Source organism: Ylistrum balloti, unplaced genomic scaffold (genome assembly GCF_031769215.1).
Source record: "Ylistrum balloti isolate Yb309-2 unplaced genomic scaffold, AGI_CSIRO_Ybal_v1 Utg371394, whole genome shotgun sequence".
NCBI lineage: Eukaryota > Metazoa > Mollusca > Bivalvia > Pectinida > Pectinidae > Ylistrum > Ylistrum balloti.
In genome coordinates, this window is record NW_026782734.1 from 84638 (window position 1) to 108115 (window position 23478).

Here is a 23478-nt window from a genome sequence, read left to right on the forward strand (position 1 = left end):
GAAATTCCAAGTGTAATATATATATATATATAGTTGAATGAATAAGAAAGGTTTAGAACTATATATATATATATCTGTAATCCGCCTATAAGCCATAACAATACCATGGACATTATTGGTCATTTCTAGGGTTGCAACAGTGACAAATCTTCCAGGACGGGTATCATCCCCAAGGCACTGTCTGACACTCTTAAAGTCCAACCCTCACCTATTTGACTGTAGAATATTATGGGGAATCGTTACCAAGTGTTGCTACCATATCAGTATGAATATTCTTAGGTTCTAGACCTTTCTTATGCAAATACTGAATCACTATTCTTTTAAAAAATTGTTCGTTTTGCAAAAGTCACTTGCCTTGTTTACTTTAGAGTGCTACTTCTTGGACATAAACTGACCAAATGACACCAGTCTTCGGGCAAAAAGCATTATATAATCAGGGAATAGTGGAGCTATAAAAGGACATCCCTTCTTTACTTCTTCAATAAAACGCTCACAACTTATCAATCAAAGCTAAAGTGATATTTAAACTGTCAATAATTTACAAACCGTTATTCAAACTCATTATCACTGAAACAAATGAACACTTTTCAAGAAATCTTAACAATAAAATAATGATTAGCTTTCTGTGTTGTAAATATTGATCAATTCTCGGACAAGAGTAACGACAATACAACCACCACAGGCATACTTACAAGCAACGAGCAACTCTAAAATTATATTGTAAATTTGTTTGTTTATTGCAACTGATGCTACTTAAAATAATTGCTGTTTCTAATGACAGTAATTCTACATTTGGTTCCTATCTGAAAAGTCTGTATTTGTTTCATCTCTGGAATAAAGACCACACTTTTGTATGAACACTAATGATCAAAGTACACATGTTGCATATTCCTTCGGTTATTGATAAATAATTTATGCTGATTTATGTATATCAGTCTTTTATGATCCATATGAATGTAGTAAGTATTGTATTGTAATGCAAATTAAGTATCAGTATGCATATTCTTTTACAAGCAATTCATCAGGAAAAACTTCAAATTAAATGTCTATAAAACATCATAAGAATATGCAGCCAGTATAATGTTTAAATATATTAAATGGCATGCGATAAGAATATCAAAGAATGGTGTTTTTAATCTTTTGGGAAAATTGAATTCCTAACTCAAAATGATTAAAAGCTGGAAATATCAAAAATCAATTTATAATGTTGATTTACATTTCATATCCACTGTTTGTATTAAGGCGATTTCATTAGAGACTGCTCTGAACTATTCATAAACACATTTCATTAATTTTTGTCTAACAAGATAATCAAATTAATTAGGAATAGTTTATTTACATATAAATAAACTGTATTACGTACCTTTATAGTTTCGTAAATTGAAAGGCGAACGGGTATCTTTGTATTTTGATAACAGAGTGCAATTCAACTCCTCTAGATGTCGCCCATACTTAGTTAGTGACGCTACCTTGATACATACTTTCAACAAAACGGTCGCTATGCTTTATGTTATAATCTCACATAACACGCTTTGTGACCTTATCAAGTCAGATGTACGAAGGAAGTTTAAAATGCCATGTATATGATTATGCATACAGCGATAAAATATGATGTGTCAACTTCATCGGAGCGGCACAAAACAGGTATGAAAGAAAGACATTGTTAACAGGTGTCTATGATCAAATTTTTCATTTCGTGGTCACCCTGAACTATAAACACCAGTAATAATCTGTTTAAATGATAATCCAGGTAGAGACTAATCAATAACAAAATCACAATTTCCAAAACGCTGAGGCTGTCATCAAGATTTGAAGTTTAAATGTCTGTATATATACAGGTTTATGCACGGGTTTTATCATTATATTGTTTAGTTTCTGGGGAAAAATGCATATGCTTTCATCATTATATCGTTTGAATAATTATGATATTATTATATTATTCGATATTCTTTATGTCTCCATATAATTAAGACATGTGATATACACACAAAATGCCATTATAGTATTGTGAAACTTAAGATATTATTGTACAACTTCATTGTGCCCTAGGTACGATTCTTTTCCAATCCGAAGTAAACATGACTTATTTCGAAACAAAATGAAATGGGCGCAGTTTGTTCCCACAGGTATCCATTTGTCTGTTACAAAGAAACAAGGGAAAATCCGGCATGTGGAAATAATCATAATCGAAAATTGAAGTCAATGACACTAAGACAAATTATGAACAAAAGAAATGGTAATCTTTCATATGTATAATGTTAGAGCATGGTTGGTTATTAAATGAGATCTTGAGTAACCTATGGTGATATATGTCCCCGGGTTGAATTAACAATTTTCTGCAGTTTCCATTCTTGCACAAGCTAACAAACTTAAATGATAATATCAATTTATTCCATTAATATATCGTGCAGTGAAGATTAGTCAACATACAATTAATATAATTTCAAATGAAACCCGCATTTTTACGGCTTAAAGAATACATTGCAGTCGTAACAAAGGCTTTTAACTAAGCGTTCCCTTAAAAAACCATGAAATACTATATTCTTAAGTTCAATGTTCTACTAAAATTTAAATAAGCGGTAGTGATTCCCAATGAAAACAACATTAGGATATTTTTTTAAAATATTTATTCAAAAACAAAATGAATAAATATGTAAATTGAAGTTATAGTTATATGGGATTTCTTTGCAACGGTGACATTGACAAGAGAATAATTTACAATTATGCTTGAGTTTACGAAACTTAAAGCACATTCATCTATGGTATCAATAGATATATTTACAATTACAGATGTACAAAATAGATAGTAAAGATGCATGTAAAAAGCATCAAAAGACTGAGTTTTTATCAAAATAATCCAACAACTTCACTGTGTCTGTTCGAAGTACACCTTAGCCTGCCAGTCAGATTGTAATACGCTAGGTCTACTAGAGACCTCCTGTGCTGTGAGCGGTCTAGGTTCTCTAATCGACCAGCCCTCTCAATAGGACCCCAGCCACTGCTTGGATATGTAAGTATCTTCCATTTCTGTGTGAACAAGAAAATTATAATAATAAAAAAAATAACTAGTATGCATATATTCATACATATCTTAGTCCCGGACTTATCTTTGATAAAAGTCAACAAAATATACTATTAGAGACAACGGGTTCCTTACGTACAGTCAGTTATCAAAATCAAACTGTATATGGAAGTTGTCAAGTATATGAAATTACTTTTACAATGCTGAATTATGTCCACAGTGAATCTTTTCAATAGTGTTTTCAATATTTCATTTTTAATATTTACGAATGAATTGTATTGTCATAAAAAACGAATTCACCCAAACAAGACGGATACGTTTACTAAATTACCTGCTTCAGTGTTCCCTTCAGTTTGGTGAATTGCCAAATCACGTGTAAAGGAATAGGAGCGACAACAGCGCAAGATATCACCCAGCCAATGACACGTGTGTATCCTGGGTATTGGTACAGACCGTACTTTGGTGGTCTATACGTGACAAAGCTGCTTACGAGCAGCATCTGAAATGCCATATAGCACACAAATGATTAAGTTAAATTTGCCATACACGTTTCTTGAAAATCAAATATCCGTAGTATGCAGTGCATAATTGTATAAAGCGATCATAGGCAAAATAAGGTTTCGTTTCCTCATAATCTGCTTCGGTGACATAAAAAAAAGAAATCCTAATGATAAGTTACTTTAAGGTAATTAACTGGTTTAAATTAATCATTTCAATCATTCACTAGAGTACTATATCTCTAACACTAATTTTAAAACTCTACCTACAATAAACAAAAATGGGGATATGTAAGCCGCAGTCAGCCTAACAAGGTGTGGCATTTTTCGACCAGTCATGCTTTGTAAACCACAGTCCACACGATCACCTCCTGCAAAATCAGTCTACAATATATTGTCATTATATAATATATATGTTAAATATTGTTAATTTGTTATATCTTAACATCTACTTGACACAATATTCGTTTTTGGCTAAACAAGAAGCGCAGTATTCTCAGTGGTTTCTATTCTTTTTGAACAAGTTATTTTCGAAGACTAAGAATGATATATTGAAATCTTCACCTATCTTTTTTTCAATATATTTATGAAATATAACCATGCAGCTTTCCATTTAATTTGTATATGATGATATTACCAATCGAATCAGAGATATTTATTTCATAGGGACGACTAAAGCCATATAAAGTTGTTATTATCCATCCAATATCGTGCACAGGCCTATGAGGTAAGAGTCTTACAAAATCTTAATGATAACTTTCACATGACATACTTAGCTGATAGTATACTTATGCCAATAAATCTTACACATTTCGAAACCACACACTCAGTGTTAATGGGTCAGAAAATAGTTTTAAGATACTCGCAACATGTAAATTTATACATAATCAGCAAACGAAACCATGTAGAGAGGGGAAAAGATTAATATGCAAAGCGATTTATGTAGGATTGCATAACAACTAGCGTATATTTAATGTACACAAAATTTAAGACTCGGCATCCAACCCTCGATTTTGTTGTGACAACACATGCAAACGATAGTATAATGCAATAGTTTTCGGGATACCTTCCGGTCTGGTGCTCCTGGTAGGAAATGATTTTTTTTTAGATTGGCAACAATATCTGAAACGACTACGGCTATGTAATGGTAACGTTAGGATTAAAAAACGAATAGTTAGGTTGTTAAGGTAGTTAAACCTTGAGGTTATGCCGGTTTATCAAGGGCAATTTCAAGCAAATGTTTATGAAGAACAGTGCTTGAGATATCTTTGACGATACAAAATTGATCGTTTATAAAAATACAATTTCAGAAGAATCAGATGAAAGAAAATTTCATATATGAATATAATCCTTCCTAATTTAGATTCAATAAACAAACAAAAAATAACGTTAATATATTCATTCGGTGACAAAAGAATATCATTATTCGGAGCGTAAATATGGCCAGAGATAGACAAAATATTTCCAATCTGTACCTGACTTCATAATGTTTTCGACCTGGGCATCAGCATCAGCAGGAAGGAAGATTTAACTATTAATCATACTAACCATAGAACCACATAATGGCGATAACTTCTAGTAGGCCTATCATAACCACTGACCATGTAGGTAAGTACCAGTCTACCAGCTGGAACATGTAAGGTCCCGCCTAAACATTAGATAGTAAAATCGATATAAAAAACAACTTGCAGATTTCGTAAAGAATTTCAAACTTATTTCAGTTTTCACTATAGTTAGTTTACAAGATAGACGTGACCGTGTAGAAAAGTAATATAACCACTATTACAGAGTATCGGAATACAGAGTTTCATTCCAATATTGTACTAACCTGTGTACAAAATGGGAGATTGATGATAAGTGTTACTACATTGACCATCAGCACTAGGTATAGATGACTATGACGGCCCAGTCTATTACCAAATCCTTCCAGGAAAGACACCACTGTCTCTGTACAAACAGCCTATAAACATATTATAAGAAATTTGAAAGGCTTTTTTTTTAAAAGTAATATCTATAATATTTTTTTGTTTTTTGTTATCTATATCAAAGAACACTACCAATTACCATAGTTTAATATAGTGAATAATTAGGATACTTAAAAACTAATATTTTTTATCAAGTAATGCGTCATTTTATTATTTAAACATAGGCATTTTTGGCATACCTGTGCGTCAAGTCCGACAATAGTGATAGCGAAGAAAAATATCACAGCCCAGACGTAAGGTGCAGGGAGGTAGGTCATTGCTCGACTGTAGCCGACCAGGCCGATAGACATACCTGTAACAAAATCCTTGTTTGCGGTTACAATACGTTCAAGGTAAATGACTTTATTTATATGGTAAACACTCTCAGCTTGTTTCTGTTCTAGTTATAAAATCTTCAGAATAAATAATTCAAATACACAAACATAAGTAAATCCTTCTAATTAATATTGCAGATTTCAGTAAACAAGAAAGAAAAAGTTATTGATCAGAACGTAAGAGTTTATTTGTTTTCATCTAACTTATAATAGTTTGTACACAGGCTATGTTGGTATCTGTCGTCTAAGTTTATACCTGACTTCACAACGTTTTCGACAGGGACATCCATCTCACTCGCCATCACACCAATGACAGAGAATAAGACGACGCTACTAAAAACTGCTATAAAGACATCGCCCGCGATTGCGATCAGCACATTTCTACAATGCAAATGATTATGACTGGATTTTGAAAGATCCATATGTTTTCGAAAAAATATATTGCTCCATGTTAAACATATTTTGGAAAGATAGAACAAGTAACCAATATACATACACCACACATCACATATTTGTATTTACAGATATATAGTTATTTTGTTTAATAAATTCTTGCTAGAGTAGATTTCTTTCCTTTAATTTGATGTCACGAATACTTGATAAAACATTATCATTGACTGAACACATTGTGTTGTTGGACGATTCAATCAACAATTTGATAAAAGCCCTGGCAACATTCCACACACTATAAAAGAAGCCAGTTAACCATGATTTAAGGATATTGGATAAAGAAATTATGTGTAGAGCGTCCTTGTACGCGTGATTACCTTAAATCAATGCCAAAATTACAAAAATAAACATTTATAATAGTGTCAGCTAAATAACAGAATGATTTATACCAGTCTGTTAGTCAAATGAAAAGAGACATCGCATGGCAAATAAGTGCCTACAAGGAAAGTAACGGAACGATAAAGATTTGTATCCACGTCATATAATTTTTGAGGCACGGACGAGGACCTATAAACAAATTATCTTACATTGTGTATGAAATGTTAGCAGCTGCCATCATTATATTTACATTTGTAACTGTATTCTCTGATTTTACCAATATTATTATATTATAAATTAGTCATCATTTAAGTTATATCGTAATGGAATAAGTTTGAATCTTTTCCAGTGAATCTACATAAATAGCGGAAGTGAAGATAGTAGGTAATGCATGCCGGGAAACTTCGTATATACTATAACTTTATACAAGTTGTTAATTTTAGAGAGGATTACCGGTTTATTCCCACCTAGCCCACATTTGAAAATATCACAGGTACAGGAAGTTATCACACCTCTTTACCTGTGGCTATAGTTTGTTTCAATTAATTAACCATACAAAGAGGTAACCCCCAATATTGCACGCAAGCATCCAAGCTTGTGTATATTAAAGAATTGTCTTTGTTTTCATGAACAGTTTTATGTCTTATTAGTTAATTACAAAATAATTAAAATGTTAGTGAATATTTATCGAAGTCCTGCAGTGTGAAAATATGAATAGTAATCAAAGCTTTCTAGATAATTTGATTATTAATCAAAGCTGATTAGAGAAATTGTTCAATCTAAGCCATGTAGATAGAGTATAAATGACAGTTGATTTCTAAATCCTTAAACAGTTTCAACATGGCTAATGCTCAGCTACAGGTTGATTTTATGGATAATTACCGCGGTGGATTTTTTCTTGTTCATGTGGGGTACAAATATTCTGTGAAATCTCATCGTGGTCAGAGGTGTTATTCCCTATAGAGAGGAGGATGACATCAAGAGATTAGTAAGACGAGCAGCAGTGCTACCGGTTGTACCCGTGCACAAAGTTGAGGATGTGTGGTTTGCAGCACTGGAATACTTGGTTGACGACCGACCAGGAGTCATTCGATTCAGTGACTATGTCACAGAGACCTGGGTGGAGACTGATCGCACAGAATTCAACCATTTTGACAACGACGGAGCAAGAACAACAAACCATGTGGAGGGGTGGCACAGCCGCCTTAACAAGATCTGCAGAAGACCCCGCCCAAACATGTATGCTCTTGTACAGATGCTTCAGAAAGAGCAGGCAACCAATGAAGCAAAGATTATTCAAATAAATGCAGGAGGAAAACCAAGAACAAAGCGAAGGAAATACCGCCAGTTGGATTCCCAGTTACAGCGACTGAAGGACAGATTCAGAGCTGGACAGATAGATGTGGTGCTGTATGCAGGTTCAGCCTCTCATCTTAAATAAGATGACTACAAAATGTTATATGTGTTTCAATTTTATTATGATATGTTCAGTGCTGTGTTTGTTTTTAATTAATGACATTTGAATTAAAATTAGACAAGTAAAAAACTCTTTGTTTATCATGAAATTATATATATTGATATTGAAATAAAAAGGATGAGTATAAACATTTTGTATATTGTTTTACTGTGCTTTCCATTTCAATATTGTTGTTAAAGTGAGAATATTTATATTTTGGTGAAATATTTGTGCAATGCATTTAAGTTGAAAAATATATAAGATAATATCAAAAATTCACCCTTATATACATATCATGTAAACTATACTGATTTTTATGAAAGAGACAATACTTTTAGGGCAATTAAAATCCATTGTTCTTAAACACACACCAGTTCCTTCTAGCCCACATTTTTTAGCTGCAAACATAGAATGTGGACTAAGTGGGAATACAGGGGATTACCGGATATCGATAACAATTCTAAAAGTAGTTAAAGCTGTTAGAAATCTTGTCCCACGTTCGTTACAAAACATTTCTTATGTATAACGTATAGCTTTTCTAACATAGCTACCTAGTACCGAACTTTGCAAGCTGCTCTTTCCATGCTGATCTTTGAAAGGACATTTTCTGAATGGCAAAACTGGACGTTCGGGGTGGACTATGAATAATGAACTAGCCATCTAGACTTAAGTTGGACTGTATCTACAGAATGTTTTTACAGTGATGGAATTGAAGAGTTCAGTATTAATAATAAATTATTCGCAATCATATTTCATAATGAATAAGTTCATACTAATTATGAATTCAACATATTTCATGATTACAAAAAAAAAAAAAAAAAAATTCAAATGTCAGTTTTATCAGGATAATTCGATGGGTAAGAGATGTAGATGATAGCAATGGACTATGAAATTAATGTAATGTGTACAATTTTAAACTGTGAATTTTTTATAGTTTGGCCTAAAATGATTTTTTGTTAAAGGTAACGTAATGATGTGCGATGTTTTAATAGCAAATAACTAAACCTTTTAAATCACATTAATGCACTGGTTTTTGCCACTTGATATTCTTATGATTTGATGAATTTTACACGCCATATACACAAAGCAGACGTATGCAATGACTGTAAATATCGAAATGATGTTATCCGGATACAATATTTATCTTAAAAGTAAATGTTTCTGTTATAGTACATTTTTATGCGTGGTATGAAAAATATATTACTGTACAAATGAGTTTGTATGCCGGTAAAAAAAATTTCTGCAAGGAGAAAATGATAACTTTCAGATCAAAATGTTCTTTGAAATTGTCGCCTCAAAACTGTGCATTTTGAACAAATTCTTTGTCCATTATTGTGTATTTGATGATACGATTAGACTTATATCGAATGTACGTAATGAGTATGAAAGATGATAGTTATAAGATATATTAGTTTACAATTACCTCAGACAGTTACTGTGGAATTTCACATGACTTCCCATCACAATAACTCCGCCCCAGCCTGGTCCAAGTGCATAGAAGGCCATAAATGACGCCTCCATCCATACCTGCCATTAAATAACTGCTAAATATATCAAAATTTTCCTTACCAAAAGTTTTTGTTCGGTTAATGTCTATCAGACGTCGTAAAACGATGTTTTCCGTGATATACTTTTTTTAGTGTTGGCAATCTCTTTCTCCGATATGCTTATCGCAGACTTTAGTGTACATTTGATTAGAATGCAAGATAAACAAACCCTGGACTCCGCAAGTCTGGCAAAGTCTGGTTTGAAAAGAAATAACAGTCCCTCTCTCGCGCCATTTTGTGTGGTAGCTTGAATCAACATCGCCAGACCGAGTAACGGAGGAAAGAATGTGGTCAGGAGCATAAGCTGTAACAAAGGCAGGCATATACTGTAATAAAAGGATACATTGAAAAAATAACGTGTTTTTAAAATCGCACAAGATATAGAAATCTACGTAAGACTCTGTTTTTCACTTCATATACTTTTTTCGAGCATTCGTGAAAGCATCATTTCAGTGGTCTGATAAAACAGAAGATTTGGCGATATTCTCATCACATACAGTGTGTATGTCTTGTTTACTGACATTCAAATTAACATTATGCCACTAAGTCGTTAACTGATGGACAAATTCGTAACATGTTTATTAAAAAGATGCAGGTTAAAAGATATCATGGAGACGTTTAACGGTCGCCATAATGATCTCATTGGGAAATATACTATTCCTTTGTCCGATATAAAGCAAGGTGCGTTTGATAATCATAAGCTTGGTTCCGTTGTTGTGTATTTCTTATTTGAAGATGCGACACTACTGACTTGGATTGATAAAGATTCACATGGCGAGTATCGTTGAAGAAGCAGAAGATGCTTACTCTTCCGAAACATCTGTTGACATGTTGGTATTTTAATGTGTTTTAATGACGTCAAAATTGTAAAAGACTATGTTAACCTTTAGCCAATCACGATTTCACTATGTCTTAATTTAAGTGTTGTCATAACAATATCTATTTAACGGATGTAATTACAATGGTACTAGGGTAGTTATGAAATAGATGTCATATCGATTATTTTAATATGTTTCATCATTTGATTAATACTACAAACCTTTCCAACGGTTTTTACGCTCTTCAACAGACTTATAATGACGATCACTTTAAGGAGAATTGCCCAAAGCACGAGAGACCACCGTAGGGATCCGATTTCGTTTATACCTCCCGATAACGACAAAATATTATGCCTGTAATATAAAAACATGTTGGTGAAAACCTTACGGACACCATTTTGGTCTACCAAAAGCATAACGCTTTAAATTGTCACGAGTATTTTAATCATGAAAGAAATTTAAGAATTTTTAAAATAAAAACAAGTTTCATTTATCTCATATGTAACGGAAATAATTTTTTCAGTCGATTATTCAGGCAAATATTGCAGAAAATATATATTTGCATGTCAAACCTGAAGTCTTTTCGGACCTATGTCTGTGATCTACATTGGTAAATGTAACGCCTTACTTACTTCGAATGAGAACTTAAATAGTTGTTATATATCTGAATAGGTAGTGACTGTGTGACTCATATCAATTATTTTTATCTCATCATTTTACATCATCTGTTTCAGCGAGAGAATGTTTATGAGCTTTTCTTAATACACAGGTATAAAGGACAAAGCATTTGCATTACGTTTGATGATAAAAATCTTTATGTGCTGGATAAAATCTTTTAAAGTAGGTTATAACATGAAGATAGGAATCGGCGTGCAGTTATGCAAACCGTGTTTAATACATTAGAAATGCTTAAAAGACAAGAACAGGTAAGAAAATGCAACAAAGCCAGGCGGTCAAAGTTTTACAAGCATTTGATTTATTTTTCTTAAATTTCCCACTACTTATAAATATCTTTACTATTCTTCTAGTGATAAGTCCCACCGATAAATGAAATGAAAGATAAAAAACAATTCAGATATTCGATCTTTATAACCACCATTGCCTACAAAATCAAGCTGCCCTATACAACACAATCCAAAACAACAACAAAAACAATCCAACAGAAGACAAAGAGAACGAAAGCTGCCAAGCATTTGGTGTTATGATCAGAAGAAATGAATATATGTCATGTGATCGCCTTTGTTATATGAAAGAAAATACGTTTTGACAGTTTTGCTATACGCTTTCTAACACACGTATGTAGCAAACGCTTGTATGTCCCGTTGTTCAGCAATGAATATTACCAAAGACTGTTTGTAAGACTTACTGCCAAAATTCTTCCTCGGCTAAAACATCAGTAGAAAATGAGTGGGAGGAATTCCATTGGTCCCGATCGGTGGTCGACGACAACAGTGTACGAGACACTACACATGAATTGGTGTTCCATGTGTTCCCACACGCTGTCCATGGTAAGTCGGTCGTGAATGACTGTCTCAGATACTCTAGTAGCCAGTAACGCATTGTGGATACGTAGCTGACGTAACCTAAGTTTAGCAGGGCGATGGAAATACCAATACCTGTAAAATGTCCTGTGATGGTTACTGCGATAGGGACTGATTTGCTTGAACGGTTTTTACTTTAATTACTATAAAATCAATCATGTGAAAAATTGATTTCACCGCATACTCATTTATGTTTGAAATGCTTTAAGACAAAAAGTGAGAAATTGCCTCAGACATTTTTGAAACCTTTAGTTATGAAGATGAATGAAACAAACAAATAAAAATATCGACAAATGTAACCTTTAAAAATTGGAGAAAATTCCCATATTTCAAAGACGTCCTTTCCGGAATATTGTCCAATGAAGACTTCCAGAAAGTACAAAGGTATACCACAGGCAATCAAAATTACTCCAAATGCAAGCAAAAACGCACCTGTTAGGGAAAAACAAAAATACATAATATGTTCATCGTTTCCGACTAAGTATGCTTCTACTGTAAAGACGAACGGAATATTACTAATGAATTTTTTCTGAAAAAATGTTTAGAGATAGAAAAGTTTTTTTCCTTCTTCTTCTTTCTTTTTCCTTCTTTCTTTCTTTTCTTTCTTTCATTCTTTTTCGGTGCTTCAAAGACCAAAACATGACATATTCTGCATTTACTTGGATACACATTTGAACAGATTTACCTACTGTTCCGTCCACTTATTTCCCTTATGTATGTACAGAAAGGAGCAATAAAGACATAACCGAAAATCTCACTTACACAAACTGCTGACATGTCTTAGCAATATGTTATGTTTCTTATATAGAGGTGACATTATACAGAGAGGTGCCCCTTTCATCATCACCTATTCCCGACGACATGCTATCGTATAACTAATACTGAGGATATACACAGAAGTCGAAGTATGCTATAAATTGAGCAACGATAAATGATTTTCGTTTAACCCATGCTTAGCTGTCGTATAAATGAAAAACATTTGAATGCATATGTAACCTTGGATAATGCAAGCTGCAATATACCGCTAGCCCAGAAAGAACTTCTCTTTAGCTCGATCGGTTGAGCGTCAGACTAGTAAGCCAGAGGTCCCGGGTTCAAATCTGAGAGGAAGCATGTAAATTAATAATGACATATATATCTTACGATGACACGTCTACCTTAAGCAGAAGGAAACAAAAAACAGCAGATAAAGAAACGCCTTAGCGAGGCTGCTAATCGGATATCAGTGATGTGAAAAGAATAAGATACTACTGTTTATCTCTGTGATTATTATAAATAGATAAATTCTTACCTATTGTGATATGCTATATTAAACAACAACGATGGCTCTATATGAGTGGAAAGAACATTCAGAGAAAAAAATAGTTTACCTCCTCCATTTCTCCACACAAGGTATGGAAATCTCCAGAAATCCGACATACCAGTGGAACAGCCTATCAATGACACCACAAATTCAAGATTACTGCTCCAGACCACCCGTGGTTTCGATTCACTCTCTTCTGGATCCTCACCATCAGAGTTTTGTTTTGTAGAATGTCTGTCTTTCACCATTCTTTCACACTGCTTTTCTAAAATGAATGTTGAAAACTCGATAGACAAACCCAAAAATGGTTTTCTTTGGTGATTTATATAATGTATCACCGTTTGTTTTCACAAGGGCCAATAGAATTCATCTGAACAAATAGGAAAATCAATGTATTCACAGTAAATGCTCCAATGCTTTATCGCGAAAAGAGCACTCTACTTTAAAGTACATATGCTAGCTATTCCCATATAACAGACATTTTACATAGTGTTGATAAATTGTTCATAACAAGCAGTAGCAGTAATATTTAATCTTAGCCTTCTGAGACAGGTGTTCTCGTAACTGTCCCATAAAATATCTAGACCACGGTACACAAAATGCCGAGCTATCGCTATCTACCTTTTGAAGATACGCCGAGAACAACATTAAAATCTTATTCATAAGCGTCTTTTAAAAATTCTGTATAATTTTAGATTTTTATCTCCCTAATATTTGAATTTATGTAGGAATATCGTACATTAATAGGGGAAACAGATTTCACAATAATGTGCACGTCTGACTTAACGTTTTTTTAATGTTAATTGACTAAGCGAATATCCTATTCATACTCCACCAAATTCGATCGGTATCTTAAGAAAAGATACACTGTTTTTTGTGTTCTAAATCTGTAAACTCAATATAAGAGGGAATACATTCACCACGCCACCCGTCGTCAGATAACAGAGTCAAAGCAACCACAGTGTTGGTATTGGGTTTTCCACTGTATTTACATAACACAATATAAAAGAATATTTCATCAGTTGTAATAAAGTCCACATACATCGATGTGATTTTTGGATTGCATTTACCTCTGATATTGTTTTGGGTTTTTTTCATTACAACAGATGGAAGCAAATCTAAGTATATGCTCTCATGTAAATTTGTTTTATTTCACAGAACGTAATAGAAAAATTTTTCCCTGCCTAAAACGTCAATAACGGAAAATTCAAAAAAGAAAAAAAAAAAGATTTTTTTTTTCATAATGTCGAATATATTGGATAAAACCCTACTTTAGTATATGAGAAAGTTCTGCGAATATTAAATGACATTATCTTACAATAAGTGATAACTTTGACGTAAATTGTGTATTTCCTGATCGCAACTTATTCCAAAATAGTCGCTTTGAAAATTTAACCTCCTTAGCATAATGTGATTAATGATGTTGATACATCATCGGGGCATCAAAACAACATCATCTTAACATGATATCATTACACCCGTCATCATCAGAAGCATTAGCATGAGCATCATACGTCATCACGACATCAATAATAAATGTCATCACAGGTGCAATATCAATCCTCCTCATTATTATCATTAAAACACATACCTGCACACTCTTCCACATCCATTCTTTCATATACGACCACAAATTATCTTTCCCACTTATTCCATTTGTATGCACCTTTTCCTTTCATCATCTCCCCTTTATCGATAGTGAGATATTTTTAACCTTATAACGATCCTGGATGACAGAGTAAATACATTAATATTATAAAAACTGTTTATCAACTTTATATAGTGGATTGTTGCTATTGATTTTGCCAAAAAAAATGTTTATTTAACATACAATGAATAAATTAAGCCTCCAACAACATGTCCAGACTTTGAATTTGATTTTGTACTTGACTCCCAAAATAAAAGATCAATAGTTTCCCTTTTAGAATTACAGGAGTTGCAGACAGGACAAGCAACTAGCTTTGTTTTAAAAGAAAACGAGTTTGTAATCAACATATAATGCAATGTTCTAAACTGTGACCACCTCAGAGATTTTAGTGATTTGAAAAGGCAGTATTGCCTGGTAAAATAGACTGGATCAGTTCCTTCTATGCGATAGAACTTTCTAAATATGTCCTTATCATAGATATTATTCCATTATATTTCAGAAAATTAATATAAATGTATTTATTTTTTTTATAGATTCATTGTAAGAAAATGTGCGCTTGAATTGAAATCCTTAATCAAATCAGCAATTGCATGTCGTCTTAATTAAATGTCTTTATCAAACTGCTGTGGATAAAAAATGCCTTATCAGTAATAGTTATACATACCAGTATTTTATCATACAGGTGTTTGCAAGAGTGACTTCCCTTTAAGTGTTTTCATGTTATCTGAGATTTCTAATCTAAACCAACCCCCCAATATTTCTTTCCAGAAAATATCATTACAGCTATTTTGACAAAATTATATATACGTTCCGCCATTATTACTGATATGAACTTTCATTTTTATCAATTAATTTTTAGTTAATGAAAACTGATTCTCGCTAATATATTTATACTATATCGATGGCAACAGTCATCCTGATTCACTCACATGTGTATAAATTTCTGTATAATTTAGGCTTATCTCCATAACGGGCTTACATTTACCCATGTATCATTAAAGTCATCATTATTCAATATAATTTTTCGTAATGAATGTGTCAGAGAGCTTTTTACTGTATTTCGTCCGATTTTCTAGGAAAGGTACGGTTACATTCTCAACGTTTAATTTCTTCAATGATACATCCATTCTTAACCATAAAATTGTCTATTGCACAACGTAGACAGGGTAGCAGTTAAATGTTGAGATCATCAGAACGTATTATCTGGAAGAGAGCGATTCTGATTTGACGCGAATAAAATTACTAGTTCATGAAATCGTCCATTTTGGTTGTGATACTATGTAAGAGTTACTTCCCTTAACACATTAAAACGTATTGTACCTATAACAGCAATAGAGTGACATTTTGGGGGATGGTACCTCGGTTTCACACTGATTAACCTTAACCGCTTAACTACCACTTAAATATTTCTTTAAACACTGTAACGTTACATATAGCATTGGGAAAACCTTCATATCTTCCTTAGATATTTTATGAGAATGATAATATTTTGTTCTTAGTAAAATTTGGTTTGCAAAATAACACAATCATATTCTACATCATCATTTTAAGAATAAAAGCAGGGCTATAATGATAGCAAAAGAAATAATTGAAAACTCAATACTTATTTTCAATATTTGGTTGTCATGACAACATTAAAATGTATTAGATAAGATAAACCCTTTTATATGTTCATTTCGTTTTCTAAATGTGTAGTTCTGTGATACACACCTTCCATTTTTCGGAATGAAATTTTGCAGGCAGAAAAAACAGCCCCTGTTTTTACAAAAATAACGAGCTGAACAAATGTGTTTTATCATGTATCTAAATATATATGGTTTATAACTAAAAGTTCATTGCAAACGGGTGAAAACTGTTGTTAAAGTAAAATGACTAATTTTCTACATGTTCATTTTGGTTGTAAACTGTTAGACCTATATGTAGTACATTCATACGGAAAAGTATTAATCTTTTATAATACGCTGTGTTTATGGTTATATTACAATGTTAGTGACGAAGGGAACATCTAGTTCACGAGCTATCCAAACAAATTGCTGTTATGATTTATCATTATCATTATTTTACGGGTCCATGCGTCCTCGCTATAACCAGGGAAACATGCAGACGGGTGTCAAGAGCAGCCGAGATTCGAAAACAAAACACAGAAAGAAAATAAGTCTGAAAAACGATTATATCAAGGTCTGCTGTATTATCCTAGGGACAGCAAATCTATGTTAGTATCTTCAATGTCCACTTGCTTAGACAAAAGACACGGAAGAAAACACCCGATATAAAGGGGATTGTGTTTATAAGAGATTAAGCTCACTGCGAAGGAGGAGCAAACTATATTGTTACCTTTCGATTGGTCTCTGCCTCACCTCGCATTTAGCATATTTTCTAAGTATTAAGCTCTGTCATTATTTGGTGCTCGCGCATGCGCTATATTCACAAAGTCGCAATTGAAAACGGTCACAAATGAACTTGATTACTCAATTGGCTATATTTAGACCGTCTGGCTGGGAGCATTCCCACCTATTTCCCATGTCCAAACTTGTCACAGGAGAGATATTTTGATACTAACAATAGCTTTTAAAGTCATTAGAATGAGTTCTTACATGGTACAGAAAAGCCAAACATTTTGCAACTGAGACGGAAAATCCCTTTATACTTTATACCACTGCCGTGTGCGAGGCTATAACATCACCAACGTGTCCTAGAAGAACTAAACAGCTGTAAGATGAAACATCATTGACGAGTCCTGGAAGAACGAAACAGTTGTAAGATGAAACATCACCAACGTGTCCTAGAAGAACGAAACAGCAGTAAGTTGAAACATCCCTGACGAGTCCTGGAAGAACGAAACAGCTGCAAGATGAAACATCACCAACGTGTCCTAGAAGAACGAAGCAGCTGTAAGTTGAAACATCCCTGTCGAGTCCTGGAAGGACAAAACAGCTGTATGACAGAATTTAATTAATAGCTTGGCTCTAATTTGTCTAGCTCAATTTGTGTTTATAGGCGATATTCACTTGTGTGTCTTTTTTGCAACCATCAACACAGTAACCAAGAATCACACTGGTTCCTAATGTAAGGCCATTGTAAAATGCAAATTCGATTCATCTAGATATTCAATTAATTATTCTGCTATACTGTAACTATTTCTGATGTTGCTTTGAAAGGTGTTATATACTTGTGTCTTCTGTACAATCAATTAGTCTACGCAATATCGCTATATTGTTATCACAGTAGTGAAAAGCAACTGGTGTTGATGGCATTTCTGCCAGAGGATTGAACTCTTGCAAAAACATCATTTAGTCCCACTTGAACTTAACCTATAAATCTAAATTTTGACACAAATACATTTCCAATAAAATTTTGACAACTTCAAGTTTTACCTGCCTTTAAGAAAAGTTATCTCTTTATCGGACAATTTCAAAGACCTATTAGTATTCTACCTACAATATAAAATGTTTCGAAAGAGTCATACATGAAAAACTGTCTATTTTCTTAAAAGATATATTTCAATCCTTTTTAGCAGCTTTTAGAAAATATTTTGGATGTCAACCCACTTTACTACGTCTTATTTAAGATTAGAAAAGACATCTTGATTACGAGATATGTGTTGGTGCAATCCTGATACATTTATCGAAGAATTTTGATTGCCTTCCTCACAATTTATTGGTAGCTAAGCTGCAAGCATACAAAATATCTGATGTGGGATCGAACCTTCTTAATAACAAGCTTAGCAACAGAAAACAGCAAATCAAACTTGGTCAGAATTTCAGTAATTGGCAAAGCATATTTAAGGGGCACCTCAAGGGTAAATTCTAAGACCTCTAATTTTTAATATTTTCCTAGATTATGTTTTTTTATTATGTTTTCAATGCTTTCATTGTGTCGCTATATCTAGAGACGTGATATATTCGTGTCTGTTCATATCCTACAGTACCGCTACGTCTACATATTGCTACTTTGCCTGTGATAATTTGAAAAGTTTGACTTCATTATGAATATGTTGTATACGACTTTCATTAACTGATATCCCTGCCTGAAGTTTAGTTGTGCTTCAATGTATTTTAGATAATTTCTTTTTGTCGATGCACAAGCTCTACTGAGTTGATGTCGTATGTTTTAAATTCGACTTTAAATAAAGATAATTGCATTTTATTGTATTGTTTTGTAAAATAGTAAATTTGCGAGAACTTGACCACTTTGTTGGGTTTTCCATAACAGTTTAAAAAGAACAATCGTCACATAGCACATCAGACACTTGTTTATATATCTATATTTTTGCGATAGAACATTTGGTTTCAATTTTAGTCGACATTCATATAGGAGGCGAGTTGTATATTCTCTACAAATGGCAAAGAAATGAGCTTCGACTCTGTAATATTGGACCAAACAATCTTCGGTTCTGACTTTTTTCACAAACGGATTCTGTTCGAACGGTGTTCTGAATTTTCATCGATCATGATGTTATCAGGCCTATCTAGACGTCATACACCTCTATACAAAATTGAAACCTTACTTAATGATAAGTTTTTTCTTCGCTGGTTTCGGACATTTAAAAAGCTTTCAAACTTGTAGATTTCTAAAATATTTATATTCCATAGAATATATAGGACTTTCCTTTGGACTGAAAATGATACTGTAAATATGTTTGTTCCATTGTTCTCTACATTCATGAACATTTCTTTAACAGCCTTCCTAGCTTACATGTGGATACCGATATCATCCGAAGACATTCAAAATTCTAAATATTCTTACTATCATAACCGCCATACACCAGACGTACAAAGGAAAATCTATTCTTCGTTGGACTAGTTTCAGAAAGGTCTTCGTCCTAATATTGACCTATTGTCCTTATAAGACTTTCAAGCTGTTCCTGGTTACTATCTTGCCCTAAATGCTCTCCGTACACGAGATTATCTGATGACCTCATAGGTTTCCATACTTTGATATTCCAGCACAGTTAATCAATAGTCTGTCGGGACCAGAACGGTGTGGTCGCAGTTTGATCTGTCAGGAATACTTACATCTCCTACACATAAACCAGGACCTCAATAATCTCATAGAGTTATCAATGTCCAACAGCTCTGATTGGCTTACTGTATATCTATTGTCTGACCTTTTTATTGGTTCGGGGTTGTATCGTGGCATTACAAGTAAATCCGAAGAATCTATACCATGTTCCTACGGCAAATACCATAGTCAAAGACTATTTTTATCTTTTGTTTTGTTTTATCATTATTATTTTTTTTATTTTTTTATTTTTTTCATTTTTTCCTTCGCATCATTTGTATTTTACATTCAGACGATAGATATAACTTACATGTGAGATAAAATCTACTTATTGATTTGGGTACAAGTAAGGACATTTAATATTATAAATATTTTGCTGGTAGCCCACAATTTATCACTGATATTGACAGCTTACTGTACCCAGAATAAAAAGCCTATGAACAAAGAAAGAACAGATTAACATCCAAGGTACAGACACAGTCGACTGATATTTCATCAATACGTCAATAGCGTTTACCATTCAACTTGGAGTGACTACAACTTGGTATACGACATGAATAGCGTAATAAAACAGTTGGTAATTTCAAAATTGTACAGATATATAACAAAATATGTATTTCTTTCGGATAAGACTTATACATGTATCTTAACTTAGGTTAATATATTTCAATGTTAATACAAATATCTTATGTAATTTAAATGCCCTGAATCAACCTATAATCGTTTTAAAATAGAACTAAAAAAAATTGGGACAAAAATAATCTTACCAAGAATGAGATTATTACAATTCTGCCATATATAATGAATGTTGGTAGGAAGTCAGTAATAAACACCCTGACAGTTAATCTTACCTCTCGTAAAATGATTGATAGGTGATTGTCACATTGATTCTCTACTTCTTCATCTTCTTGACCTATTTGATCAGAAACTCAGTCACGTTCAATTTAGTTTGGCCATCGATACCAAGGTTGAATATGAAGTGTTATGATGCGCTAATTTCTAGGAAAAGTTATAGATATGGCGTCTACAAAAAGTTTGGTAGATATTAGTGTGACCTCAATCTCGTTTGTATATAAACTGTTCACGCGTTGTGGCATTCATGGAAAATTTCTTATCAATTGATTGGTGTAACAATGATCCAGAATTAAAACAGGAAAATTGTAGATCTATATAATCTGAAAACCAGCAGTATGTCGGAAGTCTAAATTGTGATTAGCAATAGCCATGATTACGTCAATTTTGTGTGTAGCAGTAGTCTTGGTTACGTCAATTTTGTGTGTAGCAGTAGTCTTGCTTACGTCAAATTTGTGTGTAGCAATAGTCATGATGACATCAATTTTGTGTGTAGCAATAGTCATGATGACATCAATTTTGTGTGTAGCAATAGTCATGATGACATTAAATTTGTGTGTAGCAATAGTCATGATGACATCAATTTTGTGTGCAGCAATAGTCATGATTACGTCAAATTTGTGTGTAGCAGTAGTCATGATGACATCAATTTTGTGTGCAGCAATAGTCATGATCACGTCAAATTTGTGTGTAGCAGTAGTCTTGGTTACGTCAAATTTGTGTGTAGCAATAGTCATGATTACGTCAAATTTGTGTGCAGCAATAGTCATGATGACATCAATTTTGTGTGTAGCAATAGTCATGATGACATCAAATTTGTGTGTAGCAATAGTCATGATTACATCAATTTTGTGTACAGCAATAGTCATGATTACGTCAAATTTGTGTGTAGCAGTAGTCATGATGACATCAATTTTGTGTGCAGCAATAGTCATGATCACGTCAAATTTGTGTGTAGCAGTAGTCTTGGTTACGTCAAATTTGTGTGTAGCAATAGTCATGATTACGTCAAATTTGTGTGTAGCAGTAGTCATGATGACGTCAATTTTGTGTGTAGCAATAGTCATGATCACGTCAAATTTGTGTGTAGCAATAGTCATGATTACGTCAAATTTGTGTGTAGCAGTAGTCTTGGTTACGTCAATTTTGTGTGCAGCAATAGTCATGATTACGTCAAATTTGTGTGTAGCAATAGTCATGATTACATCAAATTTGTGTGTAGCAGTAGTCTTGGTTATGTCAATTTTGTGTGTAGCAGTAGTCTTGGTTACGTCAATTTTGTGTGTAGCAATAGTCATGATTACGTCAAATTTGTGTGTAGCAGTAGTCTTGGTTACGTCAATTTTGTGTGTAGCAGTAGTCTTGGTTACGTCAATTATGTGTGTAGCAATAGTCATGATTACATACTGGTATTTAGTCTCAATTATATCCGCAGTGTTTATACAACAATACATGCAGATAAAAACTTAAATATACTAACATTGTGTATAGATATAGTCCTGATCACACCAGCATAGTGTATAGATATAGTCTTGATCACACCAGCATAGCGTATATATATAGTCTTGATCACACCAGCATAGCGTGTATATATAGTCTAACTCACACCAGCATAGTGTATAGATATAGTCTTGATCACACCAGCATAGCGTATATATATAATCATGATCACACCAGCATAGTGTATAGATATAGTCTTGATCACACCAGCATAGTGTATATATATAATCATGATCACACCAGCATAGTGTATAGATATAGTCTTGATCACACCAGCATAGTGTATAGATATAGTCTTGATCACACCAGCATAGCGTATATACATAGTCTTGATCACACCAGTAGCTTGATCACACCAGCATAGTGTATAGATATAGTCTTGATCACACCAGCATAGCGTATATATATAATCATGATCACACCAGCATAGTGTATAGATCACACCAGCATAGTGTATATATAATCATGATCACACCAGCATAGTGTATAGATATAGTCTTGATCACACCAGCATAGTGTATAGATATAGTCTTGATCACACCAGCATAGTGTATAGATATAGTCTTGATCACACCAGCATAGTGTATAGATATAGTCTTGATCACACCAGCATAGTGTATATATATAATCATGATCACACCAGCATAGTGTATAGATATAGTCCTGATCACACCAGCATAGTGTATAGATATAGTCTTGATCACACCAGCATAGTGTATATATATAGTCTTGATCACACCAGCGTATATACATAGTCTTGATCACACCAGCATAGTGTATAGATATAGTCTTAATCACACCAGCATAATGTATAGATATAGTCTCGATCACACCAGCATAATGTATAGATAAAGTCTTGATCACACCAGCATAGTGTATAGATATAGTCTTGATCACACCAGCATAGTGTATAGATATAGTCTTGATCACACCAGCATAGTGTATAGATATAGTCTTGATCACACCAGCATAGTGTATATATATAATCATGATCACACCAGCATAGTGTATATATATAGTCTTGATCACACCAGCATAGCGTATAGATATAGTCTTGATCACACCAGCATAGTGTATAGATATAGTCTTGATCACACCAGCATAGTGTATAGATATAGTCTTGATCACACCAGCTTAGTGTATATATATAGTCTTGATCACACCAGCATAGCGTATATAGTCTTTATCACACCAGCATATTGTATAGATATAGTCTTGATCACACC

The 23478-nt window shown here is 33.4% G+C and overlaps 1 protein-coding gene across 1 annotated transcript; it reads right to left on the reverse strand.

Annotated features, from left to right (window-relative positions):
• Positions 1-2847: 2847 nt before the first annotated feature.
• LOC132562327 (sodium- and chloride-dependent betaine transporter-like) lies at positions 2848-13442 on the reverse strand. Its single transcript, XM_060227065.1, has 13 exons — positions 13319-13442; positions 12249-12380; positions 11774-12023; positions 10629-10761; positions 9759-9893; positions 9466-9569; positions 6075-6199; positions 5684-5796; positions 5348-5479; positions 5068-5167; positions 3790-3890; positions 3354-3521; positions 2848-3027 (listed from the first exon to the last, which is right to left on the reverse strand). The coding sequence occupies exons 1-13, from the start codon at positions 13365-13367 to the stop codon at positions 2848-2850; spliced, it is 1722 nt and encodes a 573-aa protein (XP_060083048.1). The 5' UTR covers positions 13368-13442.
• Between the last annotated feature and the right edge of the window lie 10036 nt (positions 13443-23478).

Coding starts and splice junctions, on each gene's coding strand:
- LOC132562327 (XM_060227065.1), bottom strand. CDS start 13,367: ATGTCGGATTTCTGGAGATTTCCATACCTTGTGTGGAGAAATGGAGGA. Junction 5,797..6,074: donor CGAAAACGTTGTGAAGTCAG/GTATAAACTTAG, acceptor ATTTTGTTACAG/GTATGTCTATCGGCCTGGTC. Junction 3,891..5,067: donor CGCCATTATGTGGTTCTATG/GTTAGTATGATT, acceptor CTGATTTTGCAG/GAGGTGATCGTGTGGACTGT.